This window comes from Lepidochelys kempii, chromosome 12, assembly GCF_965140265.1.
Source record: "Lepidochelys kempii isolate rLepKem1 chromosome 12, rLepKem1.hap2, whole genome shotgun sequence".
In the NCBI taxonomy this organism is placed as follows: domain Eukaryota; kingdom Metazoa; phylum Chordata; order Testudines; family Cheloniidae; genus Lepidochelys; species Lepidochelys kempii.
In genome coordinates this window covers 2,941,864-2,959,014 of record NC_133267.1, presented here as the reverse complement: position 1 = coordinate 2,959,014, position 17,151 = coordinate 2,941,864, and the positions used below count along the sequence as shown (strand labels likewise).

Here is a 17,151-nt window from a genome sequence, read left to right as displayed (position 1 = left end):
GTTAAGAACCGAGAGACCCCAAAAGGTTTATCTCCTCCAAACTTCCACGCTAAAGCATAAAGAGACAGAGGATTCTGCTCCATAACCCACATCACAACCCTTACGCAAGAGCAGATCCCTATGCCAGAGTTCAGCTTTGCCTAAAACCTCCTCCTCATAAAAAGACCTTGACTTTCAAGCTAATGTTACAGATATGGTGGAAATCCATCCCATAAATCACCTTCAAATGTAGCTGAATATGAAAGTGGATGGTACCATATTTTGGCTATGAGTTGAAATGCAAGCCAAACACTACACACTGTCACTAGAATGAGATCATGGCTTTGTTTTGTGTGTTACATGACAAAATCCCAGCTACAAAAATGGGGAAAACAGTCATTTCCATGATGCTATTAGCTCCTTCAGCCTGGTAGCAAGGCTTAAAACACTCCCTTTAACCCAGGTCTCCTGAACAAACGTAAATTAAATAAATTCATTGTGGCTTTAAAATCAAGGGACCAAATTTTGCTCTCAGTTACACCAATGTAAATCCAGAGGAAGACTACTGACTTGAATAGAATTATTCCAAATTTACAATGGGTAACTGAAAGCAAAATTTGGCCCAAGAGTGACTGGGATCATTAATGGATACCCTAACTTTCACTGTCCCCCCGGAGATCATTGCATTTAAGGAGACTTAGTGGGAGAGTGAATGTAAGAATGAAAAAGAGAGTGAACTATTTTTGCTTATATACTGTAAAACATTACTTTTTAACTACTGCTTTCCATCCTATTTCTTCCTCCTTCCACTTTAAATCAAAGACCAACTGCTCTGAGAAGTTTTCTAAACCCACATCAGGAAACTCATTAATATGTGACTATTGTGGTTGAAATTCATAATCTGGACCTTGCAGTTTTGGAAACTGAACTGCACCTCCTTGAGCGCCCCCAAAACTGTGGTTATGAAAAGCTCTTGGATTATTACTTTACAATAAACCCAACAGTAACAAAAGCCTTGTTTTAGCTCTGCAAACCATCAGACTCTCCTGTTCAACTGTAGTTTGACACATACTATACCTGGATATCCAGGAGCCCATGAGGGCGGATGGTACCACTACTGGGTGTTATGATAAATTCTTTTGGCTTGACACTTCCCTGGGCTCCCTTTCTCCAGGATGTTCTTGTGATGTCCAAGGTCTGAACAAAACTGGTAACACTTGGATCCCCGGGGCCATCCCCAGGGATGCAAAGGTTGAATGTCATGGGGATCAAAGACGTGTTCCGGAGGCAACACGATAAGGACCGAGGAAAGCCTATAAAAGAATGTCACTGAATATGAGTTTATGCATTAATTATCCCTTGATTTCTAGTGTGAATATTTCAGAATGATAAAAGCTGTGCTTGGAATTTAGCTCTTTTCAGACTGAATCACAGTTAATTGAGATGCTAAGCAAGTAATTAATCTTCACTTGGTTTCCCTGTAAATTGATCACACAGGTTGATTCCATGGGGATACTAATTTACGATTCTTGATCACCAAATGTGGGAAGATTTTCATTACAGCTTTAGTTGGGAGAAGTCCTCTCTAACTAGCACTGATTATTATTCATTTTTAAACCTAAGTCTAGAGAGAGCGTGATGGGCATATTGGAATAAGACCCAGATTCTGCTACCCTTGCTCATGAACAGCATTTTACCCCATGATTTTCAATACATAAATAAAATACAGCACATGGTACTACTCATGAGAAAGGGTGGCAAAAGAATCAGAATGATGAATCCTTTGGGAACTACAGCACCATGGAATCACAGAATATCAGGGTTGGAAGGGACCTCAGGAGGTCATCTAGTCCAACCCCCTGATCAAAGCAGGACCAATCCCCAATTTTTGCCCCAGATCCTTAAATGGCCCCCTCAAGGATTGAACTCACAACCCTGGGTTTAGCAGGCCAATGCTCAAACCACGGAGCTATCCCTGCCCCCCCCAAGATCTTTCCACTGCAAGTTTGCTGTTATCGAAGACATGGTCCTGTTCTCAGTGGATGAAATGGTGAAACTTCAGTCAACTTCACTAAGAGCAGGATTGGATCATTAGTGACAAATATGAGCAAAGCTGCTTCACTCCTGCTACCTACCAAGGCACATCAAAATCTGAAGACTGCTTTCCCTGCCGAGTGGGTTCAAGTACATGTTGGGAGTTTACCTGTCCTGAATCCCATTGTCAGGAACTAGTGCTGTTGTTGGGGAAATAATAACTATACTGGTTGCATGAGTTACCATGTGCTTTGTCACAGTTCAAGTCTGAAGGAACTAAGGCTGGTTCTTTTAGTTTTTCCACTGTAAATCAGACACTCATAGGATTACTTCTTTATTATAAATAAAATAAGTTTTACAACTCTTGTACTCGCACCAGTTATAAATGCTAACTCAACCTGATCTTCAAACCTTTGCTTGTCCCATTTTTTCCATTGAAGTTGTACTATTTGATCGGATTAAGATCAGTCTGGAAAAAGAGGAGGTGATGGGGAAACATTCAGTTGGCAAGGGAAACATTCTTAAGAACCGGGCCAAAATCTGATTGCTCCCTCAAACGTGGGTGTCGGCCCATCTATTGCCAAATAGTTTGAAATCTGGGAAGAATCTATTAAATTTACTTCTGTTCATGGATTTCCAGATAGAAACTGGAAACACCAGAAACACTCTTTTCCACCTTCATTTGGCCAAGAAATTGTTCCCCTTCCTCTCTGCTAGAGATCTCACTACAGTCACCATATGACTTCCTGCTGTAGTATTCGTTACTAGCACAACCTTGAAGTCCACTTGGAAGCTGGTTCAAAACAAACCTACTCACTTGCTAGGCAAGGCAAGGCAGGCTGGTGAATACGTATAACATCTATACGGTGCACTGGCTGTCAAATTCAGTTCCAGGTGAAATTCAGGGCAATGGTATCTACCAACAGCCCTCTAAATGGTTTAAGCTCCAGTTATCTCGCATACTGGCTCTTTTTTGCACCCCAGTATGACAATTGTACTTGGCAAGAATGTTCTATCACTTCTGTAGTTTACAGGGCATGCACAAGGCAGCAAAAAAGGGGGTTAACTCATGAGAGCAGGCAGAATTGGTCCGCTTGCTCAGTCAACTAAACCTGTGGTAGAAATGGCATATCACCCACTCTCCAGCTACAAAGCATCAGATGCATTCAAGTATGGAAAGAAACCACTTGGAGATGCAGATGTCATTTACCCATGTCCTACAGTGATAAATTCCTGTCTCAGGCCAGCTGCATGGAAATCTTCTGTGGAAGTTATTTAGCAAGGAGGTTGGAGATCAGTTTGGAGGATACATGTACACTATCTAGAATCCCAAAATTGGCTGAAGTCGCCAGACAATGGCAATAGTTATTAGTATATATTAAAAGGAGCAAGGATAAGAAAGTCTCTCTTTTAATGCTGAAAGAGCCTCATTAATGAAATCAGATTAAAGGAAATGAAACTCACATTACCTAATTGTTTTTGCACCTATTCCTTTTTTTCCAGTATGAACTGTCTGGAGTTATTTTATTTTTTTATTCAAAAGGAAATAAGAGTAAAAGACAGTATGGTGACACATGGAAAGGAAGAAAATGCTCAGAAACGGTAATTAGGTTTCTTAAAGAATCCAAGGACAGCATGAAAGCACAGAGGCACACTAGGCAAGAATGATAATGTGCCTTCAATCAATCCACAATTGATTTCACATTTAAACTTTAGATCATCTCTGGGAAAAGACTTTTGTAAGGCTGAGATGGAGAGTCAGAATCTGCATTTAAATGGAGATGTTCTGAATGCAGGGACACAAGAGTATGTCAGCAATGCCATGCTTTCAATAGAGAAGAAACCAGAATCTAGGACATCAGGGCCTACCACACAGCTATTGAATGGGCATATTAGCTGGTAAGTGATAGCGAGATGTCCACACAGGATGAATTAACTTCTCACACTAAAGGACAGTGGAATAAGTAATTTCTTTGCCTTGGATTTCAAATAATTTCCCAGGACAGGTACAGGTTAGTGATATGACTAACTCTTCTCTCTCTGAGATGTACAGAGAATAGTTAACTCTACCTCCCATCCCTTTCTCCTTCTGAGACCAGACCATTTCTTGCCACTTTGCTGCCAAGGCCTACCTTAAAAAAAAAACACTGGTGGATACTGTATAATATTGACACTAGCTATACTGGTTGCTTCCTCCTATTTGACATCTCCAAATGAGAAATGGAATACAAAGAGCTAATATTACTACTTACTATAAAACTCTGACTTTGGACATTCTATGGCACATAATATAAAGTGATGTAACCTGAGAACTCCTAGTTTTCTCTTGCCATTCAAAAACTTTAAGAGGAGTTAAACTCCTCCCCCTCGTTTCAGATGGTGCTGAACGTTTCCTATCATTCCTGACAAAGTACAATACATTCTAGTTTCTTTTCAAGAACTTTGTCCCATTAATGTGCATGCGTTTGTGACTAAGAGCTGCCCAAATGCAGTGTGGGAAATTTGGGTCTTTCCAGATGCAATTATCGGGACTGTCTCCCTAATACCTTGATCCATCAGCAAAGAGCTCTCCGTGCTTGTTTTGCAATGTGGAATACTTCCATTACGTATTAATCTTACAAATCAGCTGACTCTACAAAACAAAGCTTGTTTCAGTACCCCAAAGCCTTACGCAAAGGATCTCATGCAGTGGATGCTCTTGCATGAAAGTGTTTCATTTTAATATTGCAGTAGATCTCACCTACTACTGGCAACTAAGAACAATATACTCACCAAAGGAGACATCGCCAAAATTTAGGGATGGTACATTGAAATGAAACGTTGGTCCAATGACACAGCCCCTGGGAGGAAAAAGACACAGAAGGAGAAAGTGTCATCCTGGTTAGCAAGAAAAAGTCCTTAGCTTTTAGTTACAGCTACAGTCAGCAGTGCAACTAGGGGAATGTTGGTCTTAGACTCACCAGTGTCAAATCAATTCTCCTCCCACCTGTTCTTAGCAAGGCATCAATGTGGAAGCTGGGCAGCCTACGTGAAGTGATGAATAAATGCAAACTGAGGAAGGCTGACTCTAATTAGTCTTATTTATCAATCTGACTGGTCAAGTCAAAATCTTTCTGAGAGGGAGGCAAGTTGGGATCAAGTGAAATGATTTGGAAAGTCAAGTTTCCTTCCCTCCCTTGGCAAGGACCTGGAGTGTAACAGTTTCACTTTTATATCCCCTTTTTTCAATGTACTGCAAATACCAGAGACCCTAAAACTCAATCCAATGATGCTACCTAGCCAGGGTTCCAGACCATAGCTTCGCTAGCTTGATGTTCTTCAAAATGCCAGCAATGTTTCTGAGCTGTAATAGGTGTTCTTCTGATGGATAAGGTTTGTCTTTCACTTGATGAATATTGGCCCAAGCAAACAGTGAACTTGCAGGATTCTGAGGCCTGGATCCAGGGGAGCTCAAGACAACTGTCAGTATCCCAAATGCAAGTGAGATAGCACTAAAGAACATGGTTGCTGTACTGGAGTTGTGGCTAATGGAGAAATATGCCAATTAGCCACATACACACTGGTTGACAATTAAAACAATAACCAATGCATATCTGAATTAAGCTGCCAGCAATCTGAACTGCTCTGATGCCAGCTCACTTTCCTACTTCTCCCCTCCCTCTCACTCATCCCCCAGCCCCACAGCCAGGACATTTGCAGACTCCACTGAAACTGGTGACTGGAGCTGAACAATGCTAAATAGGTATTTGCACTGTCTGGTGCAAAGAACTGAGATCTCTGTCTTTCTGGACTGAATAAAGGTATCACAGTCATTGCACTGTGCCTTCAAAGTTTGTTCTCAGGATTGTGACTGCAGCCATTCTGCGTTTGTTGCCATTGTAAGGAGGTGATAGGGTGGTTTCCAGTGTCCTGCTGGAGGGAATTTACATTCATTGTGTATGCAGTGCACACTATTCCCCCTTTTTCTGACACCAGTGTCCCTTCTGACACCAGCTTCACCCTTCTATTGAACATAGAATCATAGAATCATAGAATATCAGGGTTGGAAGGGACCCCAGAAGGTCATCTAGTCCAACCCCCTGCTCAAAGCAGGACCAATTCCCAGTTAAATCATCCCAGCCAGGGCATTGTCAAGCCTAACCTTAAAAACCTCTAAGGAAGGAGATTCTACCACCTCCCTAGGTAACGCATTCCAGTGTTTCACCACCCTCTTAGTGAAAAAGTTTTTCCTAATATCCAATCTAAACCTCCCCCACTGCAACTTGAGACCATTACTCCTCGTTCTGTCATCTGCTACCATTGAGAACAGTCTAGAGCCATCCTCTTTGGAACCCCCTTTCAGGTAGTTGAAAGCAGCTATCAAATCCCCCCTCATTCTTCTCTTCTGCAGGCTAAACAATCCCAGCTCCCTCAGCCTCTCCTCATAACTCATGTGTTCCAGTCCCCTAATCATTTTTGTTGCCCTTTGCTGGACTCTCTCCAATTTATCCACATCCTTCTTGAAGTGTGGGGCCCAAAACTGGACACAGTACTCCAGATGAGGCCTCACCAATGTCGAATAGAGGGGAACGATCACGTCCCTCGATCTGCTCGCTATGCCCCTACTTATACATCCCAAAATGCCATTGGCCTTCTTGGCAACAAGGGCACACTGCTGACTCATATCCAGCTTCTCGTCCACTGTCACCCCTAGGTCCTTTTCTGCAGAACTGCTGCCTAGCCATTCGGTCCCTAGTCTGTAGCTGTGCATTGGGTTCTTCCGTCCTAAGTGCAGGACCCTGCACTTATCCTTATTGAACCTCATCAGATTTCTTTTGGCCCAATCCTCCAATTTGTCTAGGTCCTTCTGTATCCTATCCCTCCCCTCCAGCGTATCTACCACTCCTCCCAGTTTAGTATCATCCGCAAATTTGCTGAGAGTGCAATCCACACCATCCTCCAGATCATTTATGAAGATATTGAATAAAACCAGCCCCAGGACAGACCCTTGGGGTACTCCACTTGATACCGGCTGCCAACTAGACATGGAGCCATTGATGACTACCCGTTGAGCCCGACAATCTAGCCAGCTTTCTACCTACCTTATAGTGCATTCATCCAGCCCATACTTCCTTAACTTGCTGACAAGAATACTGTGGGAGACCGTGTCAAAAGCTTTGCTAAAGTCAAGAAACAATACATCCACTGCTTTCCCTTCATCCACAGAACCAGTAATCTCATCATAAAAGGCGATTAGATTAGTCAGGCATGACCTTCCCTTGATGAATCCATGCTGGCTGTTCCTGATCACTTTCCTCTCATGCAAGTGCTTCAGGATTGATTCTTTGAGGACCTGCTCCATGATTTTTCCAGGGACTGAGGTGAGGCTGACTGGCCTGTAGTTCCCAGGATCCTCCTTCTTCCCTTTTTTAAAGATTGGCACTACATTAGCCTTTTTCCAGTCATCCGGGACTTCCCCGGTTTGCCACGAGTTTTCAAAGATAATGGCCAATGGCTCTGCAATCACAGCCGCCAATTCCTTCAGCACTCTCGGATGCAACTCGTCCAGCCCCATGGACTTGTGCACGTCCAGCTTTTCTAAATAGTCCCTAACCACCTCTATCTCCACAGAGGGCTGGCCATCTCTTCCCCATTTTGTGATGCCCAGCGCAGCAGTCTGGGAGCTGACCTTGTTAGTGAAAACAGAGGCAAAAAAAGCATTGAGTACATTAGCTTTTTCCACATCCTCTGTCACTAGGTTGCCTCCCTCATTCAGTAAGGGGCCCACACATTCCTTGGCTTTCTTCTTGTTGCCAACATACCTGAAGAAACCCTTCTTGTTACTCTTGACATCTCTGGCTAGCTGCAGCTCCAGGTGCGATTTGGCCCTCCTGATATCATTCCTACATGCCTGAGCAATATTTTTATACTCTTCCCTGGTCATATGTCCAACCTTCCACTTCTTGTAAGCTTCTTTTTTATGTTTAAGATCCGCTAGGATTTCACCATTAAGCCAAGCTGGTCGCCTGCCATATTTACTATTCTTTCGACTCATCGGGATGGTTTATCCCTGTAACCTCAACAGGGATTCCTTGAAATACAGCCAGCTCTCCTGGACTCCTTTCCCCTTCAAGTTAGTCCCCCAGGGGATCCTGGCCATCTGTTCCCTGAGGGAGTCGAAGTCTGCTTTCCTGAAGTCCAGGGTCCGTATCCTGCTGCTTACCTTTCTTCCCTGTGTCAGGATCCTGAACTCAACCAACTCATGGTCACTGCCTCCCAGATTCCCATCCACTTTTGCTTCCCCCACTAATTCTACCCGGTTTGTGAGCAGCAGGTCAAGAAAAGCTCCCCCCCTAGTTGGCTCCTCTAGCACTTGCGCCAGGAAATTGTCCCCTACGCTTTCCAAAAACTTCCTGGATTGTCTATGCGCCGCTGTATTGCTCTCCCAGCAGATATCAGGAAAATTAAAGTCACCCATGAGAATCAGGGCATGCGATCTAGTAGCTTCCGTGAGCTGCCGGAAGAAAACCTCATCTACCTCATCCCCCTGGTCCGGTGGTCTATAGCAGACTCCCACCACTACATCACTCTTGTTGCACACACTTCTAAACTTAATCCAGAGACACTCAGGTTTTTCTGCAGTTTCGTACCGGAGCTCTGAGCAGTCATACTGCTCCCTTACATACAGTGCTACTCCCCCACCTTTTCTGCCCTGCCTGTCCTTCCTGAACAGTTTATAACCATCCATGACAGTACTCCAGTCATGTGAGTTATCCCACCAAGTCTCTGTTATTCCGATCACGTCATAGTTCCTTGACATCACCAGGACCTCCAGTTCTCCCTGCTTGTTTCCAAGGCTTTGTGCATTTGTATATAAGCACTTGAGATAACCTGTTGATCGCCCCTCATTCCCAGTATGAGGCAGGAGCCCTCCCCTCACAGACATTCCTGCCTGTGCTTCCTCCCGGTATCCCGCTTTCCCACTTACCTCAGGGCTTTGGTCTCCTTCCCCCGGTGAACCTAGTTTAAAGCCCTCCTCACTAGGTTAGCCAGCCTGCTGGCAAAGATGCTCTTCCCTCTCTTCGTAAGATGGAGCCCGTCTCTGCCCAGCACTCCTCCTTCATGGAACACCATCCCATGGTCAAAGAAACCAAAGCCTTCTCTCCGACACCACCTGCGTAGCCATTCGTTGAGCAGGAGCAGATACCCAGGAATTTGCAGGTTGGCTTCCCAGTAGAGGAGAAATCAGTGACTTGGGGACTGGGTACATTCTGGTCATAATTTGTTCAGTCCTGGACCACAAGCAGTCAATCCCCTCTTTCAGGAATCTCGGCCAGAACCAATGCTCAGTTCACAGGAAGCAGTTCTGCTTTAAGAATGGACTCTAATCAGAGACCATGGCAGACAGCAAACTCTCCTGCTGCTTGCACAGCTCCCTTTGCAAGGACCACTATCTCTATCCCTACACAGAATCTTGCATAACAAAAACTAAAACCACTGCATATATTCCCAATATTGAACATTTGCTCACGGGCTGAGAAAAAGAACTGGGAAGACTGTGTATAACAGCATTATCTGGTGACACATGTCATAGAATCATAGACTTTAAGGTCAGAAGGGACCATTATGATCATCTAGTCTGACCTCCTGCACAATGCAGGCCACAGAATCTCACCCACCCACTCCTGTAATAAACCTCTAACCTATGCCTGAGCTATTGAAGTCCTCAAATCGTGGTTTAAAGACTTTAAGGTGCAGAGAATCCTCCAGCAAGTGACCCGTGCCCCACGCTGCAGAGGAAGGTGAAAAACCCCCAGGGCCTCTTCCAATCTGCCCTGGAGGAAAATTCCTTCCCAACCCCAAATATGGCAATCAGCTAAACCCTGAACATGTGGGCAAGACTCACCAGCCAGGCACCCAGGAGAGAATTCTCTGTAGTAACTCAGATCCCACCCCATCTAACATCCCATCACAGGCCATTGGGCCTATTTACCATGAATAGTTAAAGATCAATCAATTGCCAAAATCATGTTATCCCATCATACCATCTCCTCCATAAACTTATCGAGTTTAATCTTGAAGCCAGATAGGTCTTTTGCCCCCACTGCTTCCCTTGGAAGGCTGTTCCAGAACTTCACTCCTCTGATGGTTAGAAACCTTCGTCTAATTTCAAGTCTAAACTTCCTGCTGGCCAGTTTATATCCATTTGTTCTTGTGTCCACATTGGTACTGAGTTTAAATAATTCCTCTCCCTCTCCGGTATTTATCCCTCTGATATATTTATAGATAGCAATCATATCTCCTCTCAGCCATCTTTTGGTTAGGCTAAACAAGCCAAGCTCTTTGAGTCTCCTTTCATAAGACAGGTTTTCCATTCCTCGGATCATCCTAGAAGCCCTTTTCTGTACCTGTTCCAGTTTGAATTCATCCTTCTTAAACATGGGAGACCAGAACTGCACACAGTGTTCCAGGTGAGGTCTCACCAGTGCCTTGTATAACGGTACTAAAACCTCCTTATCCCTACTGGAAATACCTCTCCTGATGCATCCCAAGACCGCATTAGCTTTTTCATGGCCATATCACATTGGCGGCTCATAGTCATCCTGTGATCAACCAATACTCTGAGGTCCTTCTCCTCCTCCGTTACTTCCAAGTGATGCATCCCCAGTTTATAACTAAAATTCTTGTTATTAATCCCTAAATGCATGACCTTGCACTTTTCACTATTAAATTTCATCCTATTACTATTACTCCAGTTTACAAGGTCATCCAGATCTTCCTGTATGATATCCCGGTCCTTCTCTATATTGGCAATACCTCCCAGCTTTGTGTCATCCGCAAACTTTATTAGCACATTCCCGCTTTTTGTGCCAAAGTCAGTAATAAAAAGATTAAATAAGATTGGTCCCAAAACCGATCCCTGAGGAACTCCTCTAGTAACCTCCTTCCAGCCTGACAGATCACCTTTCAGTGTGACCCCTTGTAGTCTCCCCTTTAACCAGTTCCTTATCCACCTTTCAACTTTCATATTGATCCCCATCTTTTCCAATTTAACTAATAATTCCCCATGTGGAACGTTATCAAATACCTTACTGAAATCGAGGTAAATTAGATCTACTGCATTTCCTTTGTCTAAAAAATCTGTTACCTTCTCAAAGAAGGAGATCAGGTTGGTTTAACATGATCTACCTTTTGTAAAACCATGTTGTATTTTGTCCCAATTACCATTGACCTCAATGTCCTTAACTACTTTCTCCTTCAAAATCTTTTCCAGGACCTTGCATACAACAGATGTCAAACTAGCAGGCCTGTAGTTACCCAGATCACGTTTTTTTCCTTTCTTAAAAATAGGAACTATGTTAGCAATTCTCCAGTCATATGGTACAACCCCTGAGTTTACAGATTCATTAAAATTTTTTGATAATGGGCTTGCAATTTCATGTGCCAGTTCCTTTAATATTCTTGGATGAAGATTATCTAGGCCCCCCGATTTAGTCCCATTAAGCTGTTCAGGTTTGGCTTCTATCTCGGATGTGGTAATATCTACCTCCATATCCTCCTTCCCATTTGTCATCCTACCATTATCCCTAAGCTTCTCATTAGCCTCACTAACAACACAAAGGAAAGCTACCTCTAAAATGCCTCTGATTGTGGATTCTACCAGGAAGTTACCAAAGACCAAGCTTGCCATGCAAAGGGAAAAGATTACTTTTCTTTGGGCTTAGCCATTTGCATCTCTGCTTGAATGAGTTAAACCCTGCTTGTCTACCCAGAAGTTCTGGGCACGGTGCCATCTCAGAGCTCTGTGCCAATAGCTGATAACAGGGCAGCCACCACATAACAAGAGAAAGGACAGCAGGTTTTGAAACAGTGATCTCTTAAAGAATCACAGAGCAAGAGCAGGTGATGCTTGGTGATGCAAAGTAATGCACATTGGAAAACGTAATCCCCACTATACATATAAAATGACGGGGTCTAAATTAGCTGTTACCATTCAAAAAAGAGATCTCAGAGTCATTGTGGATAGTTCTCTGAAAACATCCACTCAATGTTCAGCAGCAGTAAAAAAAGCGAACAGAATGTTGGGAATCATTAGGAAAGAGATAGAGAATAAGACAGAAAATATGATATTGCCTCTATATAAATCCATGGTACGCCCACATCTTGACTTCTGTGTGCAGATGTGGTCGCTCCATCTCAAAAAGGATATATTAGAATTGGAAAAAGTACAGAAAAGGGCAACAAAAATGATCAGGGGTATGGAACAGCTTCCATATGAAGAGAGATTAATAAGACTGCAACTTTTCAGGTGGAAAAGAGACGACTAAGGGGGGATATGCTCGAGGTCTATAAAATCATGACTGGTGTGGAGAAAGTAAATAAGGAAGTGTTATTTACTCCTTATCATAACACAAGAACTAGGGGTCACCAAATGAAATTAATGGGCAGCAGGTTTAAAAGAAACAAAAGGAAGTATTTCTTCACACAATGCACAAGTGACCTGTGGAACTCTTTGCCAGAAAATGTTGTGAAGGCCAAGACTGTAACAGGGTTCAAAAAAGAACAGGATAAGTTCATGGAGGATGGGTCCATCAATGGCTACTAGCCAGGATGGGCAGGGCTGGTGTCCCTAGTCTCTGTTCGCTAGAAGCTGGGAATGAGCAACAGGGGATGGATCACTTGAAGATTACCTATTCTGTTCATTCCCTCTGGGGCAACTGGCATTGGCCACAGTTGGAAGACAGGATACGGGCTAGATGGACCTTGGTCTTACCCAGTGTGGTCGATCTTATGTTCTCACCAGAGGAGAGGAGAAGAGACGAGAGGAGAGGGGCAAAGGACCCAGCCACTGACTGGGGAAGCCTGGTGCTCTCTGATTTCATTTGGCGGGTGCAGGGGCTCACCAATACTTTGGGAAAGAAGGCACCAACACGACATTGTATCAGAACTACTGCTTGCTTAGAAGAGTTATGAGCAGCTGTTATGGATGATGCTAACAGTTTAAAGGCATTTGGCCTCCACCAGAACTGGCTGCTGGAGCAGCACAGGGGGATGAGTACAAGGGCACAGGTGTTTATGTAGGCAGTTACCAGAGGTATTTTCAAAAGCTGTATGCTCTATTGGCAGAGCAGATTTCTGCCCCTTATATGACTTAAATATTACAATGTAAAATTTTCATATGTAAATAGTGATTTTGCAGCTAAACTGGCATCTTTTAGATTGTGCCAGCTGATGTGGGTTTCAGCTGCTGCTAAGTTGTCTGCATCTACTCCGAATAGTGAGTCTGTAGTGACAAGGTAACCTGACCAAATTCAGAAGCCAGGCCAGTTTTAATCAGAAGGAGGTCAGACTACTAAGCAGCACAGTCAATGAAAGATGTCCCGTCTTCCTCGGGATGATAGCTCTGGTGGTGAAGGGCCACCTAGTAGGAGAGACATGGATGGAGGTGCTGGGTGAGATTTCTGAGAGTCTCCCTTGGTCCTTAATTAGCCAGGAACATCCATGCAGGGGCAGCCCCTTAAGCCACAGCCAACCAGGAGATGTGAGGCCCTCCAGAGATATGCACCGTCTAGCTCTGGAGGGATGATGGTCCTTGTGGCAGATGAGGGAGAGGACATGGGGGTGAGGGATGAGTCGTCTGAGCCCTCATCCCAGCCTATGTGACCTCCATCACCACATACCTTATCCCGCAGGATCCTCCAGCCAGGGCACCTCCATCCAAAAGAGAACTGGGAGTGTTTCTTCATGTAGAACCAACACCTGGAGTATAGCAGCAATAGCCTGGCTGGGCCCAAGAGCAACTGGAACTCACCAGGAAAATGGTGAGTGGGCTCAGCATGAGTGCAGAGCATCAAAGTGGGGTGACCAGATCATTGCAAAGTCAGTCAGCTGCTCCCCAACTCTATCTGTGCACACTCAACCCAGCATAGTACTGAGCCGTAAGAAGTTCTGTGAGTCTGCCTCATGCTCTGGTGTGCGTTTCCACCGCCCCAATTTTAGGGGCCAACAGGAGCCAATTCAACACCCAATGTATGTGGGTGTAGTAGTAGGATTTTGTGTTTGTATTTTGTATAATTTAAAATTAAGAATAAAGAATAATAATGTAGCATGTATTAAATGTATTGGTGTATAATTTGACCATATCCTGCCAGCCACCCTTTCTGAAAGCAGAAAGGAATTGTCTAACGGGCCATTGGTAAAGATGCATCAGACAGAATCTGTCTGAGCTTCTTTCAAGGCAGTAACAGACCTTTTAGGGCCACCACTTTGTTGTAGGTTTAGCATTTTAAAATAAATAAAAGAACACAATGATTTCTTTCTCTTGCATTGCAATTTGATGTTCCTGTTCAAATGTTCTGTGTAAATCAATTTTGTTTTGTGTGTGAATGAGGAATGTGTGTGTTAGAAGATAAGTATGAAGGCCATCACCGAACCAGATGTTCTAGGGAGAAACCGAGGACAGATGTAAGGGCCCCAGAAGATTGCAACACACCCCTACAGAAATGTCAGAGGAAGGCAGATAGATGACTCTAAAGATAAGACAGGCACCTATCAATGGGGACAAGATAGCTGTCATCAAAACCAGCATGGGGTAACTCCCTGAGAGACTTAATGAAAGAACAAAATGAAGGATGAGAAGGACAATTTAAGAAAACAAGCATTTGTCAAACAACAATTGATTACAACATGACGGTGCAAAACTCATTGGTCCCAATGAAGGAAAATCACTATATAAACAGGGGGCCTGGCCATGAAACTTTGGGTTTGTCCTGCCAAGACTTCCCCGGAGCATCGTGTCGTGACCAACAGAACCTGGCTCCTCCCTACCTGTGATCAACCTAGCTGGCCATTAGATTGATCCGGACTTTGGACTGGTAACTATAACATCAACTGGCGGGACAGTGTATGTGTGTGTGATTGAATGCATACGCTAACTGTTGTATCTTCAATAAACGCAGCACATTGCCTTTTCCCCTGAAAAAGATCCCGTGTGCTTCTTATAAGCATAACATTTTTGGTGGAGAATTGCGCAAGGGGAAAGATATGCACTGTGATTGTTGAAAATACTGCTAAATACTGCTAAAAGGTATACCATACATACAAAGTGATAGATCATTCAGGTGTGCACACCCCCAGTCGTAGAAGTGCCAGGCAATAGGGGGAGGATTAGAGTCTTCATTCCGACCCGTCTGTCGGGAAAAACTATACCGAGATAGATAGATAGATAGATAGATAGATAGACTGTTTGTACAAACTGTCTAGGTATATACAACCCTGGTTGTAGAGTGCCAAGCCATAAGGGAGAGGGTTAGAGTCCTCGCTCCGACCTCTCTGTCGGGAAAATATTGCATAGGTGAATATACCCTCAGTCATAGCAGGATCGAGCCCAGAAGGTAGAAGGCTTAGCGTTCTCCCTCTTGCTCTGTCAGGCAGAATTTTTAGTGGTTATAGACTTTTTGTGTGTTGTGTAAGTCCCAGCACAAGCGTTGGTCTACAGGAAAATTTAAAAATGTTTAGGAAAATGGACCAGGAGGTTTGGGGGCTAGCTAAGGAGCCCACCCTCCTTGCTAAATGGTTAGTGGGACAAAGCCTGTGACCATGAAAAGGGACGGTTCAACAAGGAAAGCAGGATTGGGCCCAGACAAGCAGGCAGGCAACAAATAAAGAGATTGGAAAACAAGTTGAGAGGCCTGAGGGGCATAGTGGCAGGAGTAAGGAAAGGAGTAAGTACAGGCATAGGGATTTCAGATCCCTGGGACAATACTTGGAATGGTGATATCTGGGCTGATGCAGGTGTCATTTTGGGAAATAAGCAAGTCATTTAAGAAAAAAGAGTCATAAGTTAACTCTGCAGAGGCTGGAGGGAATTAAGCAGTTAAACACTGCAAAAATGTTAAAAAGGAAAAGTGTTATAGAAAGAGAATTCTTGGTTTCTTTGCAGTCATTCTGAAGGAAAAATGGGCCCTTTTCCAAAGGAATGTCTGTAAATAAGCCAGGCAAAAAGACAATCTAATTTTAAATCATTTGACTATGAACAATTTAGTCAAATTTGCTAAAAGAACATAACGGGTTTCTATTGGAACTTAACTGTCTCCAAATGTATACAAGTGTAATCTATGTACAGCTGTGTAAAAATTAAAGCAGTGTAAGAAATGTTAAAAAAAAAAAAAGAACATGTGTGTGTAAATATATTGTGTAAATATGTGTGGTTTTAAGGACCTAAATCAACACTTCTGGTCTGTAGGTTTCAGATGAATTGGTTTTGTTTTGTTTTTAAATAATACCACTAAAATCCATTTGAATCTTTTATTCAAAGTTGCAATACTGAAAAACCCTTTTTGCCAGACACAGGTAACTAGTGTTGTTTGGCTTTGGTATTTAGCATTTAACACTTAAGGTACCTTAATGCTTTATAACATTCAATATCTTTTTAAAGACCAAAGTCATGACTGCAGCAGGGCAGTCAAAACTAGGAGAATGGGAAGAGATTCTGGATTTGTTTTTTGGTAACAAAATAGCAAATAAGAGCTGTAGTAAAACAATATAAAGCTAAAAAAAGACAGTGCTCCTCTGGAGCAACAGCAGGGGTAAGATGCACAAAAAAAAGAAGCAACATTAGGAACTTTGAGCCTTAAGGTGGCTCTGAATAATCAGACTGTCACTATGCATCCGATGAAGTGAGCTGTAGCTCACGAAAGCTTATGCTCAAACAAATGTGTTAGTCTCTAAGGTTCCACAAGTACTCCCTTTCTTTTTGTAAATACAGACTAACACGGCTGCTACTCTGAAACTTTAATAAAGGTATATGAAAACTCCATGAGCACGGGAAAAAAACCCAGTTACACTTTATGCAAAAATTGATATGGCTAATATAATATTATAGAAGTTAAACTATGAAAGGAATGTGCATTTTTCCCAGGACATGTGCAGTGTATATTATAGAAGGGGTAAAAGAAATGCAAACAAAACATGCTACTTAATTAAACTCCTTTTACGGTTCCTAAAAGGAGCCACCATAGGTTGTGTTTTCTTTTTCAGATCGCTGTGTGTTTTGGAAGCAGGAGTTAAAAGTAAAAAGTAATTAAAACTCTGGAGGAAGTTAACTGTGTCCCTTTCAAGACAGAGTCTCTGAGCGCTGCTGACGGCTTTGAATCCAAA

The 17,151-nt window shown here is 43.2% G+C and overlaps 1 protein-coding gene across 1 annotated transcript in view; it reads right to left on the bottom strand.

The window, feature by feature from the left end:
- HYDIN (HYDIN axonemal central pair apparatus protein) overlaps positions 1-17,151 on the bottom strand; it is a 427,037-nt gene that overhangs the window by 245,573 nt on the left and 164,313 nt on the right. The window contains exons 13-14 of the mRNA XM_073307159.1: positions 4,786-4,853; positions 1,057-1,292 (exon numbers count right to left, since the gene is read on the bottom strand). Coding sequence (XP_073163260.1) covers positions 1,057-1,292; positions 4,786-4,853 — 304 coding nt within the window. The remainder of the gene's footprint in view (positions 1-1,056; positions 1,293-4,785; positions 4,854-17,151) is intronic.